The sequence below is a fragment of the Haliaeetus albicilla genome, chromosome W, assembly GCF_947461875.1.
Source record: "Haliaeetus albicilla chromosome W, bHalAlb1.1, whole genome shotgun sequence".
Classification (NCBI taxonomy): domain Eukaryota; kingdom Metazoa; phylum Chordata; class Aves; order Accipitriformes; family Accipitridae; genus Haliaeetus; species Haliaeetus albicilla.
The window spans coordinates 11,557,699-11,576,117 of NC_091515.1; the positions used below are offsets into that span (position 1 = coordinate 11,557,699).

An 18,419-nucleotide genomic window follows, 5' to 3' on the forward strand; every position below is an offset into this window, starting at 1 on the left:
ATAGAGAATAAGATAGTGTCGCGTGAACCGGGGTATTGTACCAATTAGAGTATTGTATAAGGCGCGTGCACAAGTGCATAAGATATATAACTGTGTCAAACGTTGTAGTAAATGAACTTCACTTGATCACATTGGTCTGTGTGTGATGTCCCCTGTGGATCCTCCGCAACAATACCCACTTGGAGTAAAACCTAAGGAACAGTCAAATATTTTCTCCAAGTCTTCCAAATTAATTTCTTAGACAAGGTTTCTTACAGTAGCAGCTCAACACATTATCTTTCCTAATGAAAAAAAAAGAAAAAAAAGAAAAACACCCCCAAAATAACCCAAACCCAACCCAACTGAGTTTGGATAAAAGCTTACCATGGAGAACTTTATTAGGAGGGAATCACCACATTCTCTACAGCAAAAATTGGAAGATTATGTAACAGAGAAGGATTTACTAAGTGATTATGGGCACTAAACAGATGTCCTTCATAATGCTGAAGCCAATGATATTGATAACATCATTGAATGCGGAGATGAAAACAGGTTATTGTAACCCTATTTGTACTTTTTAGTGCATCTCACAGGGAATGCCTTTTTAGACTGCTCAAAATATTAACTAAGTAACAGGTCATCACTTAAATTCAGCAATAGATTTATCAAAGTAAATATTTTCCAGTAAACACTTAAAATATGTAATGAAGCAATGTAACCATTTTAACACATCAGTAATCTGTTACTCAGATAATGACAAAAGCATTTGATAAGCTACATGAAGGACATCAGACTGGAAAATAAATACAAAAGTCAATCAGCAAGCAAGTTCTCTGAAATAAAGCTTACCTTTGAGCCATCCAAACTGATTATCCTGTAGACATTTCTTGTGCTGTCATAGAAGTAGGACACAGTAACAGCATGCTTGCTGGTGGGAACCCAGTTCTTCTTAGTGTTTGGGTCAATCTGGAAGACATGAGCTCGGGTGCTGAAGATGGGTTGTTCCCTGAAGGATAGAGAGTAAAAGTCATGAATCTGATTTGTATGTAATATTGTTGCACACAAGTTATCTGCCAGTTGTGCCCACTGGGATGTACACATTTCGCTTTGCATGATAAATTTTTCCTAAGAACTTCTGTATGTGTTGCTGCATAGAGCAGATAAGTGCATTAATATACATATGCAAGCAAAATGCAAGCCTTCTAAAGCAAAAATCAGCACCCAGCTGTAGAGTCAGATAAAGACAGCCATCTCTAAATATAGATTCAGTCCTGTCCCATCACCTCCCTAGCCCTCACCCTCCATCTATCCTTTTAAACTAACTGGCATCAATACATGTGTAACACTACACTGCATGTTGCAGAATGTGTACTACTCTAAACCCCCATCTTCTCAAAAATCTTTTAATACTCTGATTATTCTAATCAATCTTAGGCCATAATCTAAAGCTGAACTGGCTGATTCAATGCAATTATTCTAAAACTAACATTAATTAGGGTCAGGAACATGTGTTGTGAAACCCTCACTCTTTGGAGCTTCACATCTGAATGTTTTCATAGCAACACTAAATATGTATAACATACATGGTTCAAAGTTAACTGCTTAGCAAATAAAATTATGTAAGGGAAAAAAATTAATGTACTTTAGAATTTACAACTTATTTTTCCCCATGATCATTACCAAGACATATAGTATTGCATAGAAATCTAAAAATATTTTAGTATCACTAAAAGATGGTTGTCAGTTTAAATTTAGCTACATTTTACTGACAAATAGATTGCTGTATTCTTCAGAGAATGCTGCCATCAAATCCCAAAGATATTAAGTACCAGAATTTTAAGTTGAGTTTAACTTTGTAGGTTTTTGAACTCTTTTGTTTTCTCCCATTTCCAGGATGTGAAGAAACATATCCTTTGTCCCTGCCTTCATCTCCCTTTAAGTAATAGGTAAGTTCTTAATACATTTTTCTGCCCAAAATAAAAGCAAAAGAAAAAATTAGGATTTTGGGTACTCATAGTGAAAGGGTTTCAATCTGGCCTCATTACAAAGGGGTACATGTGAACTCTCAGAAATATCTCTACTGCTTGGCAGTGAGAGCAGCCAAGACCAGTTGCTTTCAGCAGCAGAATCATATTATTCAGTTAGGAGTTAAGGCTCCTTGAAGCCCATCTGCCAGAAGATGTGGTGCTCTCCTATGCTGGATGTTAGAAGTGATACAAAACAGACCAAAGAGAGCACCGTTTCAGTGAAAGTTAAAGGAGGAGGAAAGTAGGCCAGGGGAATCAATGCACATGCTAGTCCTCCATACAAACATCACTGTACCCTCAGCACCAACTCATCTTTTCCTTCTAAATCACCAAGCAATAGGAGGTTGGGTAGCTGTTTTCCTGATCCCAATCCCTTGCACAAACACAAAAGCTATGCAACAGTGACTTTTGTAGCCCTTTTGTTTAACATAACCTTTACACTAATTCTTATCACTCTTTTGAATCTCTACAATTACTTCTTCAGTCATAGCTAAACTTTAGTTCTTTTCTTCAATATTAGATACATTTTCCATTTACCTCCCAATTAAGTATACCCAAATGTAATTTGATGCATATTACTGTAGTGCAAGCAGTTCTTTAACTCTGGAAATTTAAAGAGCTCATCAAAACAAAAGTCTTAGAAGCCTGACAATTATTTGGATGAAGATTGACGTTGGAAGGAGAAAATAAAGGTTCTGACCACATTAACTAAAAAGACAAAAGAAGAACTGAATCCAAATCATAGATGTGTGGTTAATGAATGCACATGTGACCAGAAATGCTATTCAGTTCTGTCACAGTACAGTATATCACACAGCTGAGGCTTTCAACATAACACAGGTTAGGATTTTCATATGTAAAAGGTAGGTGAAAACTATACAACTAAAGTAAGCAGGAGTGTCATTAGAAGTCCAATTGTTCAGCCTTGAGTTGCTGCTCTGCACTGTCAGCACAAAAATCTTCTATAGCCCCAGCTAAAACAGCCTCAATTTGTTTCATGAGATGGCCTGCATATTCCTGCTGATTGCTCAGCAGTGTTTTGCAAAGACAAACCAGAGCATTTTGCAGGGCATGTATGTGTGTCTGGCATAGACATTACAATTAGGTACAGAACAGCATTAATAAAGTTTACCTGCACTTTTTTAATCACTTCTGATAAACTAGAGTTACAGTCTTTTCTTTCCATGTTTTAACTGAAACTAAAGCTTTGCTGAATAACAAGCTGTCTACACTCTGTGGCAAAAAACATAACCCCCTTCATTAAACTAGTTGGAGAAATCATGATTTTGCCAAATTACTGGGGTAATTAGGAGTTTTTTCCAATAACGATGCTAAACTTCAGATGCCTCTAGAATTAAACCAACTAGAATACATTTTGACACTTGATGATGAACATTTATACTGATTATTTCTTCAAATAAATGGAAGTTACACACCTTATGTCTACAGGATGAAATGTGTTATAGAATCAGTCACTGATTTGCCACTAAAGCCCTTTGAAGCTACTGTACAATTAGATCATCTGTACTTTTCTGTGGCAACACACTATAGAGCTACTTAAATTTTAGATTTACTAAAACATTCAGAAACAAGCAAAAGTTAATATGTAAAACATATACAAGATTTACAATTTCATCTAAACAATCTTTACTATGAGACTTTTGTTTTTTCCATTATCCATACAGGACATGATGCCCTCCCAATCTGGAAGTTTCAATTAACTCAGCTGAAGTAGCATTAGTTATATTAAATAGGAAAGTAGTTTCCTTTTTCCCTTGCTAAGTGCTCAGACATATATATATAAATAAAAATATAAATGTACTTTTGCCTATATAGAGTTGAGAGAGAAAGAAGAAAAGAACAACTTTAAATAAGAAAAAACAATCCTGTAAAAACAACTGTCAGTTCCTTACTCTTCCTTCTCTTCCTCTTTCTCTTACCGTCCCTTCACTACCACAAAGTATTTAGTATTCATTAAAAACACTAATAGGAACTAAGACAAGAACTCATCACTAATTACAAAGAGAAGTAATTCATTTTTCCAGAAATATCCTGATGCTGAACAAAAAGAAAAGAAACTAACAGAATGCCATAGTAACACAGTTTGACTATTAGAAATGCCTGTTCAAGCATGGCAGAAACATTAAGGCTAATATGCTGTTGTTCTTAATTCACTTTGACCATTGTAATGTTGCAGTCTAATGCAGACTAAAAAGAAGTAAGTGCGTGCTAAGTCCTCCTTGACTTAAGCGGGAATGTGAAGACTAAAGAAGGATGAGAAGTACCACTTAAGGAGGTAGAGTCACACCAGTTTTTATCATTGATACAGAAGTCTATTCATTGATATGTGATCAGTCCTAGGCTAGTCTTAGGAGAAAAGCCTATGTCCTAACAGTTGAATGAACAGTGTTTTCAACTCCTCTTTCCATTTTGACATCTTAACACATCCTTTTCAAAAAAATGCAGACTACTGAATATAAGAACCTAAGGGTTCCTTTCTCCACGTGAGATGAATTAAAGCTTTCACAAAAGTAGCTTAAGTTAGTACAGAAGGTTAGAAAGAACTTTCCTTGCTAATCCATAATTAACATTTGCTTTAAAAAAAGTATTATTCTTTGATGAGTCTGGTACTTCCAGATCATGCCAACACTAGTGCTAAAGACCTCCTTCCTCTTACTTCTTTCCCCACATTGTTTACCATGACTCCAAAGTTATTTTCATTGCCATAATATCTACAACTTATCAAGGCTGGGATTCTGTTGTCTTAGTTACTGTATGTTGTGGTTTAACCCCAGCCAGCAACTAAGCACCACGCAGCCGCTCACTCACTCCCCCTCCACCCAGTGGGATGGGGGAGAGAATCGGGAAAAGAAATAAAACTTGTGGGTTGAGATAAGAATGGTTTAATAGAACAGAAAAGAAGAAACTAATAATGATAATGGTAACACTAATAAAATGACAATAGTAATAATAAAAGGATTGGAATATGCAAGTGATGCACAATGCAATTGCTCACCACCCACTGACTGACGCCCAGTTAGTCCCTGAGCAGCGATACCCCCACTCCCCCCAGTTTATATATTAGATGTGACGTCACATGGTATGGAATACCCCATTGGCCACTTTGGGTCAGCTGTCCTGGCTGTGTCCCCTCCCAACTTCTTCTGCCCCTCCAGCCTTCTTGCTGGCTGGGCATCAGAAGCTGAAAAATCCTTGACTTGAGTCTAAACGCTACTTAGCATCAACTGAAAACATCAGTGTTATCAACATTCTTCTCATACCTAGCTCAAAAACATAGCACTGTACCAGCTACTAGGAAGACAATTAACTATCCCAGCTGAAACCAGGACACTGTAAAAACAATAAGGCCACTGAAAAGAAGGTATGAACTTCTACAACATTAGTTGATGTCCTACTTGCCTCCCCTTTTGGTGTGTTAATGATGCTAAAAAAATAAATAAAATACACACACACACACAGACACGTATTGGGATAAATTGACAGGGTTTTGGTAATGGGGATGCTGCACTCACTGTGTGGGAGGAAGTCAGGGACTGCTCTGTGCAGACACAAGAACAGAGCAGGATTGGGGCTGGAAAAAAAACAGGGACACAGGGGCTGGAGCGAAGAGCTGCCCAAGCAGGAGCAGAGAGCAGACATGGGAGCAGGTACAACACTGAGGGGACTGTGGCCTGTGGAGGAGTTGAGTTAAAAAAAAAAAAAAGGAGCAGAACAAAAAAAAAAAAGCCACCAGGCACTGACCACCATCTCTTGAGTGCCACCTGTGGCAAGGGGATGGGAGACCAGGATGGGCACAGCAGATCCTGCCACATGGCAGCCTGCATGCTCAGCACACATGCTCTGGCAGTCCCAAGGACTGCAAACTCTCTCGGTAGGCATCACACACATTTTTGCAGGTAGTAATTTTACACACAGTGAGTTCTAAGCCTCTATAATATCTGTCATCCAAAGTGATTTCTCCCCATATCAGACAACATGAATCCCCTGCATGGTCTCTCAGGCATTTGCTGATTATCTTCAGATTTAGGACTGGACAAAGACCTTTTTGCTTTTTCAAAATGACAGTGTACCAAGACTACAGCTTTCTCCCAATGCCTGGCTGCAGTCTTAAAAAATACTCTCCCTGGCTTGTTTTTAAAGCTGTAGCAAGCTTTTGTTACTCTAAGCAGCTTCATGAGGGATCCCTGAAAAGAAATAAGGAGAGTGATTAAAAGTGCAGCTACAGTCAAAACTAATTTGTCTGATTTGGTAATTAGTGAGTGATTTTTCCCAGTCCTTATCTCGACTCATGAGCCTTTCGTTATATTTTCTCTCCCCTGTACAGTTGAGGACGGGGAGTGATAGAGCGGCTCTGGTGGGCACCTGGCATCCAACCAGGTTCAACCCACCACAGTCTTTTTGGCGCCCAGTGGGGGGCATGAGGAATTCGAGACAAGGATAGTAATTGGGAGAGGTAATGGCCAAAACATGGACTGAACACAGCTAGAGACTGAAGAGCAGAATGACTGTGGGGAATTTATGTTGTAATTCTGGTGAAGGGATGAGGGGTGGACTGTGCATAAATTGTCCACTTTTTGTCAGTGTTGTGATGATGTTATTTTGATTTTGGTGTGGAGAATTCTTTTTAGTTGATGTGAGTGAAGTTTGTGAAAACTGTGAAGATTTTGTGCGATGAATGTGGATTTTAATAATTCTTAAATATGTGATGCACAGAGGTGAGGGGTGGAATCTATTGGGTTTGTGTGGCAAGGTTTTGGTAGTGGGGGGCTACAGGGGTGGCTTCTGTGAGAAGCTGCTAGAAGCTTCCCCTATGTCCGTGTCGGTGTTTAACCCCAGCCAGCAACCATGCAGCCTCTCACTCACTTCCCCCCAACCCAGTGGGATGGGGGAGAGAATCGGGAAAAGTAGTAAAACTTGTGGGTTGAGATAAGAACGGTTTAATAGAACAGAAAAGAAGAAACTAATAATGATAATGATAACACTAATAAAATGACAACAGTAATAATAAAAGGATTGGAATATACAAGTGATGCACAATGCAATTGGTCACTACCCACCAACCGACGACCAGTTAGTACCCGAGCGGTGATCCCCCATCCCCCACCCCCCCACACCCCCCAATTTATATACTAGATGTGACATCACATGGTATGGAATACCCCTTTGGCCACTTTGGGTCAGCTGTCCTGGCTGTGTCCCCTCCCAACTTCTTCTGCCCCTCCAGCCTTCTTGCTGGCTGGGCATCAGAAGCTGAAAAATCCTTGACTTTAGACTAAACATTACTTAGCAACAACTGAAAACATCAGTGTGTTCTCAACATTCTTCTCATACCTAACTCAAAAACATAGCACTGTACCAGCTACTAGGAAGACAATTAACTCTATCCCAGCTGAAACCAGGACAGTCCGACAGAGCCAATGCCAGAGAGCTCCAAGACGGACCCGCTGCTGGCCAAAGCTGAGCCAGTAAGCAATGGTGGTAGCACTTCTGTGATACCATATTTAAGAAGGGGAAAAAAACTGCTGCACAACAGCAGCTGGAAGAGAGGAGTGAGAACATGTGAGAGAAACAACTCTGCAGACACCAAGGTCAGTGAAGAAGGAGGGGGAGGAGGTGCTCCAGGCACCAGAGCAGAGATTCCCCTGCAGCCCGTGGTGAAGACCATGGTGAAGACCACGGTGAAGCAGGTTGTCCCCCTGCAGCCCATGGAGGTCCATGGTGGAGCCGATATCCACCTGCAGCCCGTGGAGGATCCCACACCGGAGCAGGTGGATGTGTCCTGAAGGAGGCTGTGATCCCGTGGGAAGCCCGCGCTGGAGCAGGCTCCTGGCAGGACCTGTGGACCTGTGGAGAGAGAGGAGGCCATGCTGGAGCAGGTTTGTCAGCAGGACTTGTGATCCCGTGGGGGACCCACGCTGGAGCAGTTTGCTCCTGAAGGACTGCATCCTGTGGGAAGGACCCACATTAGAGAGGTTCATGGAGGACTGTCTCCCATGGGGGGGACCCCACGGTGGAGCAGGGGAAGAGTGAGGAGTCCTCCCCCTGAAGAGGAAGGAGTGGCAGAGACAACGTGTGGTGAACTGACCGCAACCCCCATTCCCCATCCTCCTGTGCTGCTGTGGGGGAGGAGGAGGCGGAGAAAATCAGGAGTGAAGTTGTGCCCAGGAAGAAGGGAGAGGTGGGGGGAGTCATAGAATCATCTAGGTTGGAAAAGACCTTTAAGATCATCAAGTCCAACCATCAACCCAACACCACCATGCCCACTAAACCATGTCCTGAAGTGCCATGTCTACACATTTTTTGAACACCTCCAGGGATGGTGACTCCACCACTTCCCTGGGCAGCCTGTTCCAATGCCTGACAACCCTCTCAGTAAAGAAGTTTTTTCTAATATCCAATCTAAACCTCCCCTGGCACAACTTGAGGCTATTTCCTCTCATCCTATCACTAGTTACTTGATAGAAGAGACCAGTACCCGCCTCACTACAACCTCCTTTCAGGTAGCTGTAGAGAGCAATAAGGTCTCCCCTCAGCCTCCTTTTCTCCAGGAAGGTGTTTTAAGATTTGGTTTTATTTCTCATTACCCTACTCTGATTGGATTGGCAATAAATTAAACTAATTTCCCCAAGTTGAGTCTGTTTTGCCCATGGCGGTAATTGCTGAATGATCTCTCCCTGTCCTTATCTCGACTCAGGAGCCTTTCGTTATATTTTCTCTCCCCTGTCCAGTTGAGGAGGGGGAGTGATAGAGCAGCTTGGTGGGCACCTGGCAGCCAGCCAGGTTCAACCCACCACAAATGTCATTGTCCCTATAAAGACTATTTGAAATTTGAGAGTTATTCAGGCAGGAGGGGGAACAGTTACACTGTATTTGCATACCTTAAAACCCTAGGCTTTAAAAACAAAACAAAACAAACCCAACTCAATAGTTTTTTATACGGAAGTCAGTGATTATGGACTTTCATTAGTAGAAAAACTGTCTACTTACTTACAATTATTTGTATCTATGAATAAAAGTTTCTGTATGACACAGGAGGCAAGTCAGGAAAGCAGAGAACTTCAAAATTTAGGGTAAAAAAGATGTTTTAAATCAGATTCCTTCTGTTAACATTTTGGCACATCCACTGATGTGGATGAGCATGTAATCCTATAAAATAGTCTATTCAGGGAAAAAATTATCCACTGTATACATGCTAATCTCAACTAAATGCTCAGGAAGCCCATACATAAGACGTTCCGGAGAGGGAAGGGAGAGAAGAAAGGCAGAAGAATATCCTACAAGCATGCACTGTAAGACAATTGCAGACAGCACTAACAGTTTGTAGTCATCATATAAAATCGCAAGAGCTAGGATTACCATACCTGGGGAAATAAGGCTCTTGCTATTAAACAAAAAAACCTTCAAAACCCAAAAAACAGAATTATGAAGAGCAATGAGAAAGTTCATTTAAACTCATTCCTCTTCTGTCTAAGCTTCCCATTCATAAGAGACCAGTGAAGGATAGTAGTTATTGGTAAAATTTAGAAGAGTAAAGAGCTTCTTCCACAGCATAGATTTAAAATTAACTGTAGCACAGCACAGATTACAGTCTCACAAATTTAATAACATCAACAACATGGAAGCTGGCAGAGTTGCAAAGCACAGGACAAATCAGTGCCCAGGTTCTGACTCTTCACGGAGAACAAGAAAAGCCAAGCATGAGTTTATTGTCAGGACAGTGGTGGTGGCAGGAGAGGACACTGCTTGTGCTGGCCCCCCAGGCACAGGAGAACAGAGTGAGTTTTAGAGTGGGACCCAAGTGACCTTGCTTTGATCCTTCTCTCAGACCTACCTTCTTGCCTCATTGCAAGTCATTCATTTGACCTGACCAACTCTTCCTTAGCACCCTCCCTCTTAGAAAAGACACCTTTCCAATCTATTTCACCAGCACTTCTGTTCAGGCATCTCACTGACTGTGAAACCCTACAAAACAGCAGGAGCAAGGGTCCCTTAAACAGCTGTCCCCTAAATATTTGTCTCTGATACTCTTCTTTGTCCTGCTTGCCTTCATGGCCTTAAGGTCCAATTCATTTTGACGTGCTCTGATCAGTGTTTTTACATATATACATATACACCTCAAAGATATTACATATGAAGTGTTAAACATGCTACACAGACAAGACTGACCTATTATTTCAGATTTCTTCAAACAGCAAAAAGGACACACAAAATTCAAAATAAAGTTGGTCACTAATTCAGTTATCATACTTTGAGCACACCAAGCAAACAGATTCTGCCCTCAATATCTTACATTAAGAACAACGCCATCGCATCCCTCATTGGCCCTCACCACATCACCAGGCACAGAAGATGCAGAAGGACTCAGAAGCCAAGAATTGTCTTGTGTTTCATCCCCTCTTCAGATGCCTAACATCAGGTGGGGAAGGCTTTAACATATTAACTTAAAATTCATGAGATTGATGAAATAAATCATTTTGGTAGGTCAGTGTTAACTTCACTGCATGACAGATACTTTAAATTATTTTTTTCTTCATTTCCCAAGCAAATTCAAGATACCAGTAGAGAAGTTTTAACTGAATCTACTAGTTGCATTACTATTTCTCAGAATACAATGACAATCTGAATGACAGTGTTCTGCTCATTTTCCTTCAAACAAGCAATGGACTAAATTAATCCTTGATACAGTGAAATCAGATGGGTTTTACTAGATATGCTCAATGTCCAGATCAACAGCAAAAACTCATGTTTTGCTTTCTCACGAATCAGAGAAAGCAAAAACTGAAACATAAAAACTTATGCACATCCTTCAGAGAAAGAACATGACAGAGTGCACAGGATTCTGCAATAAAATTAAACTTACTTAGATGTGAGTCATAATGACACCTGTAGATCAGGCATTTCATCCTGCCATCTAGGTAGTATCTCAACAGTTGCTTGTCTTCGCCATACTGAACCTCAGCTAGAAGTCTGTCTCTTGACTGCACAAAACAGCTTGTAGCCTAGCACTGCTGTTTTCTGGGGCTCCCAAGATGGTAAAGGCACTCCTGCTGAGCTATAACAAGCAGAGCCAACACACCCTCAAAGTCCCGATCAAAACAGAACATGCTGAATTACATTTGCTAGTTAAGATGCAAACTTCTATATTCTGAATAAAATAGATACTACATAAAATTAAGGCTTATATTCTAAAGCAAGGAAAAAAACCAAAAAAATTCTCTTAGATTATTGGTATAATGTCAGTGAATGTGGAGCTGCTTGCACTAAAGAGTAAAAAAAGGTACCTGGAGGATATATACAGTGTACTGTTAACCTGATTTAAAAAAGGAAGAAAAATAGATAAACATTGGACTTGCTTTAACTTCTTTAATCCTGGTACTTTTTTTAAAGGTCCAAACTGGAAGAAATGCCTCTTCTCTAATGCCCCCAGCTATCACATGCTGCTCAAGTTCTGTGGGTAGGCAAATGAGCCAAAGCATTACAGGAAAAATCCACACCGAGAATTTATCACCAACTATGAAAGTTCCTCTAATGGCTGCATGAAGGTCCATAGCTATAAGGTTTTCCTTTTTTGCCCTTCCACCCAACCTTCAAAAGCTCATTTTCATACCATGAATCAAGTGAGAGCTTTGGGAGTCAGATGAGATAACATGAAGCGTATTACCAAGGACAAGTACTTAGCTTTATTTTCACTCTTTTCACTTCAGTTTATTAAGTTATTCCAGGGGTATATACATCTTCAGATTTTTTCTAGGTACCTAAGTGATTATTCCTCTAAATCATGCAAATAAATAGACAAAGGTATCTCTGAATTAACTTTTACCTTAAATTTATTTTTAAATTACAAGATTGGAGAGAACTAATCATTAGCCTTTAATGACTTAAGAGCAGTTAAATTACATTAGGTTGAATTTTAGGATAGTATTTTCACTATATGTAAACATCTAAGTAGTCATGATAGCAAAAATTGATCCAAAGTTGTATTTAATTCCTGGATCTTGCTCTGTCCAAAAATTCTTGCCAAGGAAGTAGAGAGGAGTTCTTCTATCTTTATGACTAGACAATTAAGTTTAAGGTGTATAGCTATTTTTCACATCTAGTCACTAAAAGCATTAACCAGAAGCAAACAGAAAAACAATCTAATGTCAGGTTCTATTCTATGAACAAAGAACCCTGGAACGACAGGCTAACGAGACATTTCTGAAAGTAGTCTAGATGTTAACATTCCTGTAACAGTCCTTACATACAGTAAGGACTGTTACATACATACATACTAAGCTAAGCTGCATCTGGAATATCAAACAGGCAGGCAATGGTCTAAAAATATGCATTTCCCTCCATTCTACAGCATGGAAAAGCAACTTTGCTGCACTTGCAATACAAACAGAAGTGAGAAGAATGAAGCCTAAACAGCACAATGTAGAGCAAGAGAAGAAATAACGCCATTCATACCTGTTTAGAAAGGTCCAAAAGCAATTGATAATCAGGTTTTGATTTTAATTCCTCTAGTTCCTTGATAATCTCCATATAGAAGCAATCTTTCCTTTGCAATTTACATCTAAAATCTCCCATGCAATCAAATTGTGTGTCAGGCAGATTACTCTTACAGAACTCATGCAAATATTTTAAGGGAGAACATAAAGCAGCTTAACTGTTTAGCTTGAATTTCTACCGTTACTTAGCACAGCACTTTTTAACACACAGCAATACAATGAGCAAGTTAGTTTCCTGCCCTCCACACCACCAGTTTTCTTGAGTTTAAATAAATAGACATTTTCCTCCCCTTTAATAACTTGAGTTTCAGTGATTCAATTGATGATCTTTAAAACCCAGAGAAAGATAAACAAACCAGAACCTGAATATGGTCCTCAGGGACAGTATCTACAGTCTTCAGAACCATTACAAGACCTATAGTTGTAAGGAAAAGGACAGAAAGGACAGATTAAAAAAAAAAAAAGAAAAATCCTACAACAGCAGAACAAGCACAGCTCTCCAGACATAGAAACAGACAGGGTGAGAGCACAAAGTTGCTTTGGGATCCGGAGACGCTGCTGGTGAGCCAGGACTTCATGCTCTGCTTTACAAGCAGGCCCAGTGGCCCTTTCCTTTCCAGGGGCCCAGAGGAGGAGGATGAGGAGGAAGGCTCTAACAGGACATGATTTTCAATCTACTGCAATCTCCAGAACACAAGCCTATTCCCATCTAGCATGTTTTCCTTATCATGTTTCACAGACACCCTCAAATTAGTTCATGGACTCTGAGATCTAAATTTCAGTACTTTCCTTTGGAAAACAATTTTCAGCCTGTGAGAAGGGCTGTTACTGCCGCTTGCAAGCGACTAATTAGACCAATTGATACTGACTGAACAAGGCGAGAATTAAGCCAAATTGGATGGGGCTACTTAGGTGATGTTGCTGAGGCATAGATGGGGAGAAACAGCACCCTGCAAACACATTAAGACTTTTTGATGTTAATCATGCTGTTTGGTGGGATATAAGGGTCATAAGACAACAGTGGTTGAAGTACCACCCACAGTAGCACATTCAAACAATTGACAGACTGAAACCCCCTGCTTTCTCCTAACATGAAAGCATGAGACTGTCCAAAAGTCAACACCCTCTGTTCTAAAGTTTGGTTAGATCAATTTAGTTGCTGTAATGAAATCCTTCAGCAGCATTGACAAGCGTCACTGCACAGCTAGCACGGCAAGAAGGAACCAAGAACAGAGGGTTGGCACTAGAACTAGTGCTGTATTTCACAGGTATATGGCAACAGAGACAAAGCTGAGGAATTTGACAATAGAGACAGATGAGGATTTTGGAAACTAAAAAGGAATAAAAGGAAGACAATATCATAGAATCAATTCATCAAGTGTTTCCACTCAGTTAAATCAGCAATTATACGGTAAACACTGAGAGTATTTAAAAATTAGTATTTTTAGATGAAGTCTAACTGTGGTGGGTTGACCCTGGCTGGAAGCCAGGTACCCACCAAAGCCATTCTATCACTCCCCCTCCGTCAACTGGACAGGGGAGAGAAAATATAACAAAGAGCTTGTGGGTTGAGATAAGGACAGGATAGATCACTCACCAATTACTGTCACGGGCAAAACAGACTCAGCTTGGGGAAAATTAACTCAATTTATTACAAATCAACCAGAGTAAGGTAATGAGAAATAAAACCAAATCTCAGAACACCTTCCCTCCACCCCTCCCTTCTTCCCAGGCACAACTTCACTCTAGGATTCTTCTCTACCAACCCTGCCCCCAGTGACACAGGGGGACAGGGAATGGGGTTTATGGTCAGTTCATCACACATTATTTTCTGTCGCTTCATCCTCCTCAGGGGGAGGACACATCACACTCTTCCCCTGCTCCAGCTTGGGGTCCCTCCCACAGGAGACAGTCCTCCACGAACTTCTCCAATGTGGGTCCTTCCCACGGGCTGCAGTTCTTCACAAACTGCTCCAGCATGGGTCCTGTCCATGGGGTGCAGTCCTTCAGGAGCACACTGCTCCAGCGTGGGTCCCCCATGGGGTCACAAGTCCTGCCAGAAAACCTGCTCCGTGGGCTCCTCTCTCCACAGATCCACAGGTCCTGCCAGGAGCCTGCTCCAGCGCGGGCTTCCCACGGGGTCACAGCCTCCTTTGGGAACCCACCTGCTCTGGTGTGGGGTCCTCCACAGGCTGCAGGTGGATATCTGCTCCACCGTGGACCTCCATGGGCTGCAGGGGGACAGCCTGCCTCACCATGGTCTTCACCACGGGCTGCAGGGGAATCTCTGCTCTGGCGCCTGGAGCATCTCCTCCCCCTCCTTCTTCACTGACCTTGGTGTCTGCAGGGTTGTTTTCTTTTACATATTCTCACTCCTCTCTCTGGCTGCCGTTTCTGTCTGTCCCAACTTTTTTCCCTTCTTAAAAATGTTATCACAGAGGCGTTACCACTATCTCTGATTGGCTCAGCCTTGGCCGGTGGCAGGTCCGTCTTAGAGCCGGCTGGTATGGGCTCTGTCAGACATAGGGGAAGCTTCTAGCAGCTTCTCACAGAAGCCACCCCTGTAACCCCCCCCACTACCAAAACCTTGCCACATAAACCAAACACACGTGTTATGGCTTGGGTACAGTATGAGAAGAATGTTGATAACACACTGATGTTTTCAGTTGATGCTAAGTAGCGTTTAGACTCAAGTCAAGGATTTTTCAGCTTCTCATGCCCAGCCAGCAAGAAGGCTGGAGGGGCAGAAGAAGTTGGGAGGGGACACAGCCAGGGCACCTGACCCAAACTGGCCAAAGGGGTATTCCGTACCATGTGACATCATGCCTAGTGTATAAACTGGGGGGAGTTGGCCTGGGGGGGATTGCTGCTTGGGAACTAACTGGGCATCGGTTGGCAAGTGGTGAGAAATTGCATTGTGCATCACTTGTTTTGTATATTCCACTCCTTTTGTTATTATTGTCATTTTATCGTGGTTATCATTATTAGTTTCTTCTTTTCTGTCCTATTAAACTGTTCTTATCTCAATCCATGAGTTTTACCTTTTTCCTTCCAATTCTCTCCCCCATCCCACTGGGTGGGGAGAAGTGAGTGAGTGGCTGTGTGGTGCTTAGTTGCTGGCTGGGGTTAAACCACGACAGTCCTTTTTGGCACCCAACGTGGGGCACAAATGGCTGAGGTAATGACAGATGTGATCAGAGCGTGCTAAAATAAATTTGTTACAAGCATTCATTATATTAGTTTAATAGTCACTGCTCAGTGTCAATTTATGGGCTCTTAGGGTTGTGGTGCTCGTTTTTAGAGTTCTGTTATGTATCATCACCTCACTTACTTGCTGTATGTAGTCCCTGTGCTGCTGCTTATCATCCATGGGAGGTGGATTAAGGTTTTTACTTTGATGTATTGTGTAATACTGGCTTATGGTATGATAAAATTATTGGTTGTGGGACTAATCTGGTATTTGTACTCAGCATTGTCATCACCTCTATGCTTCGGGAGCCATCTGTGGGAAACTATTAATAATTACACCCTTTACCTTTCCTCCTCAGAGAGCCAATCTATGGGCGAGACACCTGTCTTCCCCTTTCCCTTCTCCTCCAGTCTAGTTACAACAGTGTTTGAGAATTTTGAAAAATTTGAATACCCTTGGGATGTTGAGACCAGTATGGTCCTATTGCTAGGAATTAGCATGTTCCTGAATGTGGTTCAGGTCTTGTTTAGGGTTAAACAACTATTTAAGAAGATCACCCAGAGATCTGCCCGTAGGCTGGATAATTATGAGTGGCAGGGTGTGTGGGGTAGTATGGGCAAGTACCTAGAAAAGTGGGCACCTCCAGTGTTTTGGAACTTCACCCCTGAACAAGTGCAGGATCCAGAAGAACTAGTAAAATATTTGGAAAAAGTATGCTGTCACCCTGACAACTCCAGAGAGACAAATCATTGCAATGTGCTGGGCCCTGGCCCATGCCTATCGACCCCTGTTCAACACCACTCAATACCCTCAAGGGGAAGAGAAGGTCTCTGGATCTAACAACAAGACAACGGGCACTGCGGCCACTCCAACCCCCGCGACAAGTACTGCAGCTGAACCAGCGAAACAACCCGCGCCAGTATCAGTTGCCCTCATACAGAAAAAGAAATATACAAAAAAACCAGTTTGCTTAGCGAAGGATGAAGATGAACCAGGGTCATTATGAGAACAGGAGGAAGAGGGAGAACCAGAGGTAATAACCTGATCCCTACCCCTGAGTGAGCTGTGGGATATGCAAAAAGATTTCAGCCCTCGTCCAGGGGAGCACATTATCACCTGGCTGCTCCGATGCTGGGACAATGGGGCTAGTAGCCTGGAATTAGAAGGTACGGAAGCCAAGCAGCTGGGATCGCTTGCCAAGGAAGGTGGCATTGACAAGGCAATTGGAAAAGGGACACAAGCCGTCAGCCTCTGGAGGCGACTCCTGTCAAGCATGAAGGAAAGGTACCCCTTCAAGGAAGATGTTATATGTCAGTCAGGCAAGAGGACCACCATGGAGAGAGGTATCCAATATCTGAGGGAATTAGCCATGCTAGAGATGATTTATTATGACCCAGTGTGAGGGACCGCGAGACTGTGAGAGACTGGCAACCATTTTGTCTCAAACAACCAAGCAGGTAGCCACAAGCAGCCGAAACAGGACATGCCCTGTGGAGGTGGGGTAGTGAACTGTTTCTGGGAGGCTTTCTAGCAGTTGTGCCTCAAAGAGGCTTTCTGGCGATTGTCTTTCTGGGAAGTTGTCTAGTGGTTGTGCTTTGGACATTTTGTCACAGGTTTGGAGTTTTGCCATGGGCCCTTACCACGGAAGTTGTATAAACAAGTTAAATGGCATAAGGGAGCATCAGCAACCCACCCCCTACTCCCTCCTCAAGAACTTTTGAGAAAAATCCCACAACACATGTGCAAAGGGCTCTCTAACAAGGGTATAAAAGGTGGGGGGAGACCAACCCCCAGGCGTGAGTCCGCAGCCTGAGGAATCCAGACAGCTACTATCGAGACTCTTTCTTCACTGGATCCAAGGGTGGTGATACTTACCTTTCCTTTTTTCTCTTTCTTCTCTCTCTCTTATCTCTTCTCTTCCTCCTACTTTGTTGTTAGGAATATTTTGCTACAGCTGTTAGGTGTCAAGTTTTTTATTCGAAATATCTGCTACGCCAAATTTAGCCACACTTGTGTTTATAAGTCAATGTTAAATAAAACATATTTCGAGCATTTAGGAGCCATTGTTGTGACTCCTACCCTGGGATTCGCCGAGTAAAACGGGGTGTTGAAATTTTCCCTGTCCCTCCTGAGTCATTGTCGTGACACCTGTGTGTGGCAACAGACTACCTAAAAGATCAACTCCCCCGAGCCCACCAAGTGGGATTGGATATCTGGACAACACACAATTACCCAAAGATCCAGACGAAGTCCAATGCACATGACCCATGTGGCGGATGTTTGTACAGAGCGCACCATCGTCGTACGCCAACCCACTGGCAATACTGACCTGCAAATATGAAGAGGCACCGATGGTGGATGAAATGGCTTGCCAGCTCTGGCAATACGAAGAAAATCTGTCCTCCTTCCTACAAGCCTGCATCTCAGCTGTGGAGAAGCTCTCCTGGGATTTCCAGCAATTCAAAGAGGATATGTCCTATTGCCCCCCTGCAAGGACCAATGTCTCAACTATTAGGAGTGAGCATTCCTCTGCCCGAGAGACAGAATATAGAAGGTACACACCGCGAGGTGCCCTGTGGTTTTACCTGTGTGACCATGGAGAGGACATGAGGAAGTGGGATGGAAAACCTACCTCGGTCCTAAATGCACGGGCATGTGAGTTGTGAGGAAAAACCACCACAAAAGGGGATTCTACCAGGAAAAATGCCACTC

General features: G+C 42.2%; 1 protein-coding gene across 1 annotated transcript in view; it reads right to left on the reverse strand.

The window, feature by feature from the left end:
* The window catches only part of LOC104313270 (homer scaffold protein 1), a 146,981-nt gene that overhangs the window by 106,718 nt on the left and 21,844 nt on the right, over positions 1 to 18,419 (reverse strand). Inside the window, exon 2 of the mRNA XM_069774873.1 lies at positions 829 to 985. Within this exon, the coding sequence (XP_069630974.1) occupies positions 829 to 985 (157 nt within the window). The remainder of the gene's footprint in view (positions 1 to 828; positions 986 to 18,419) is intronic.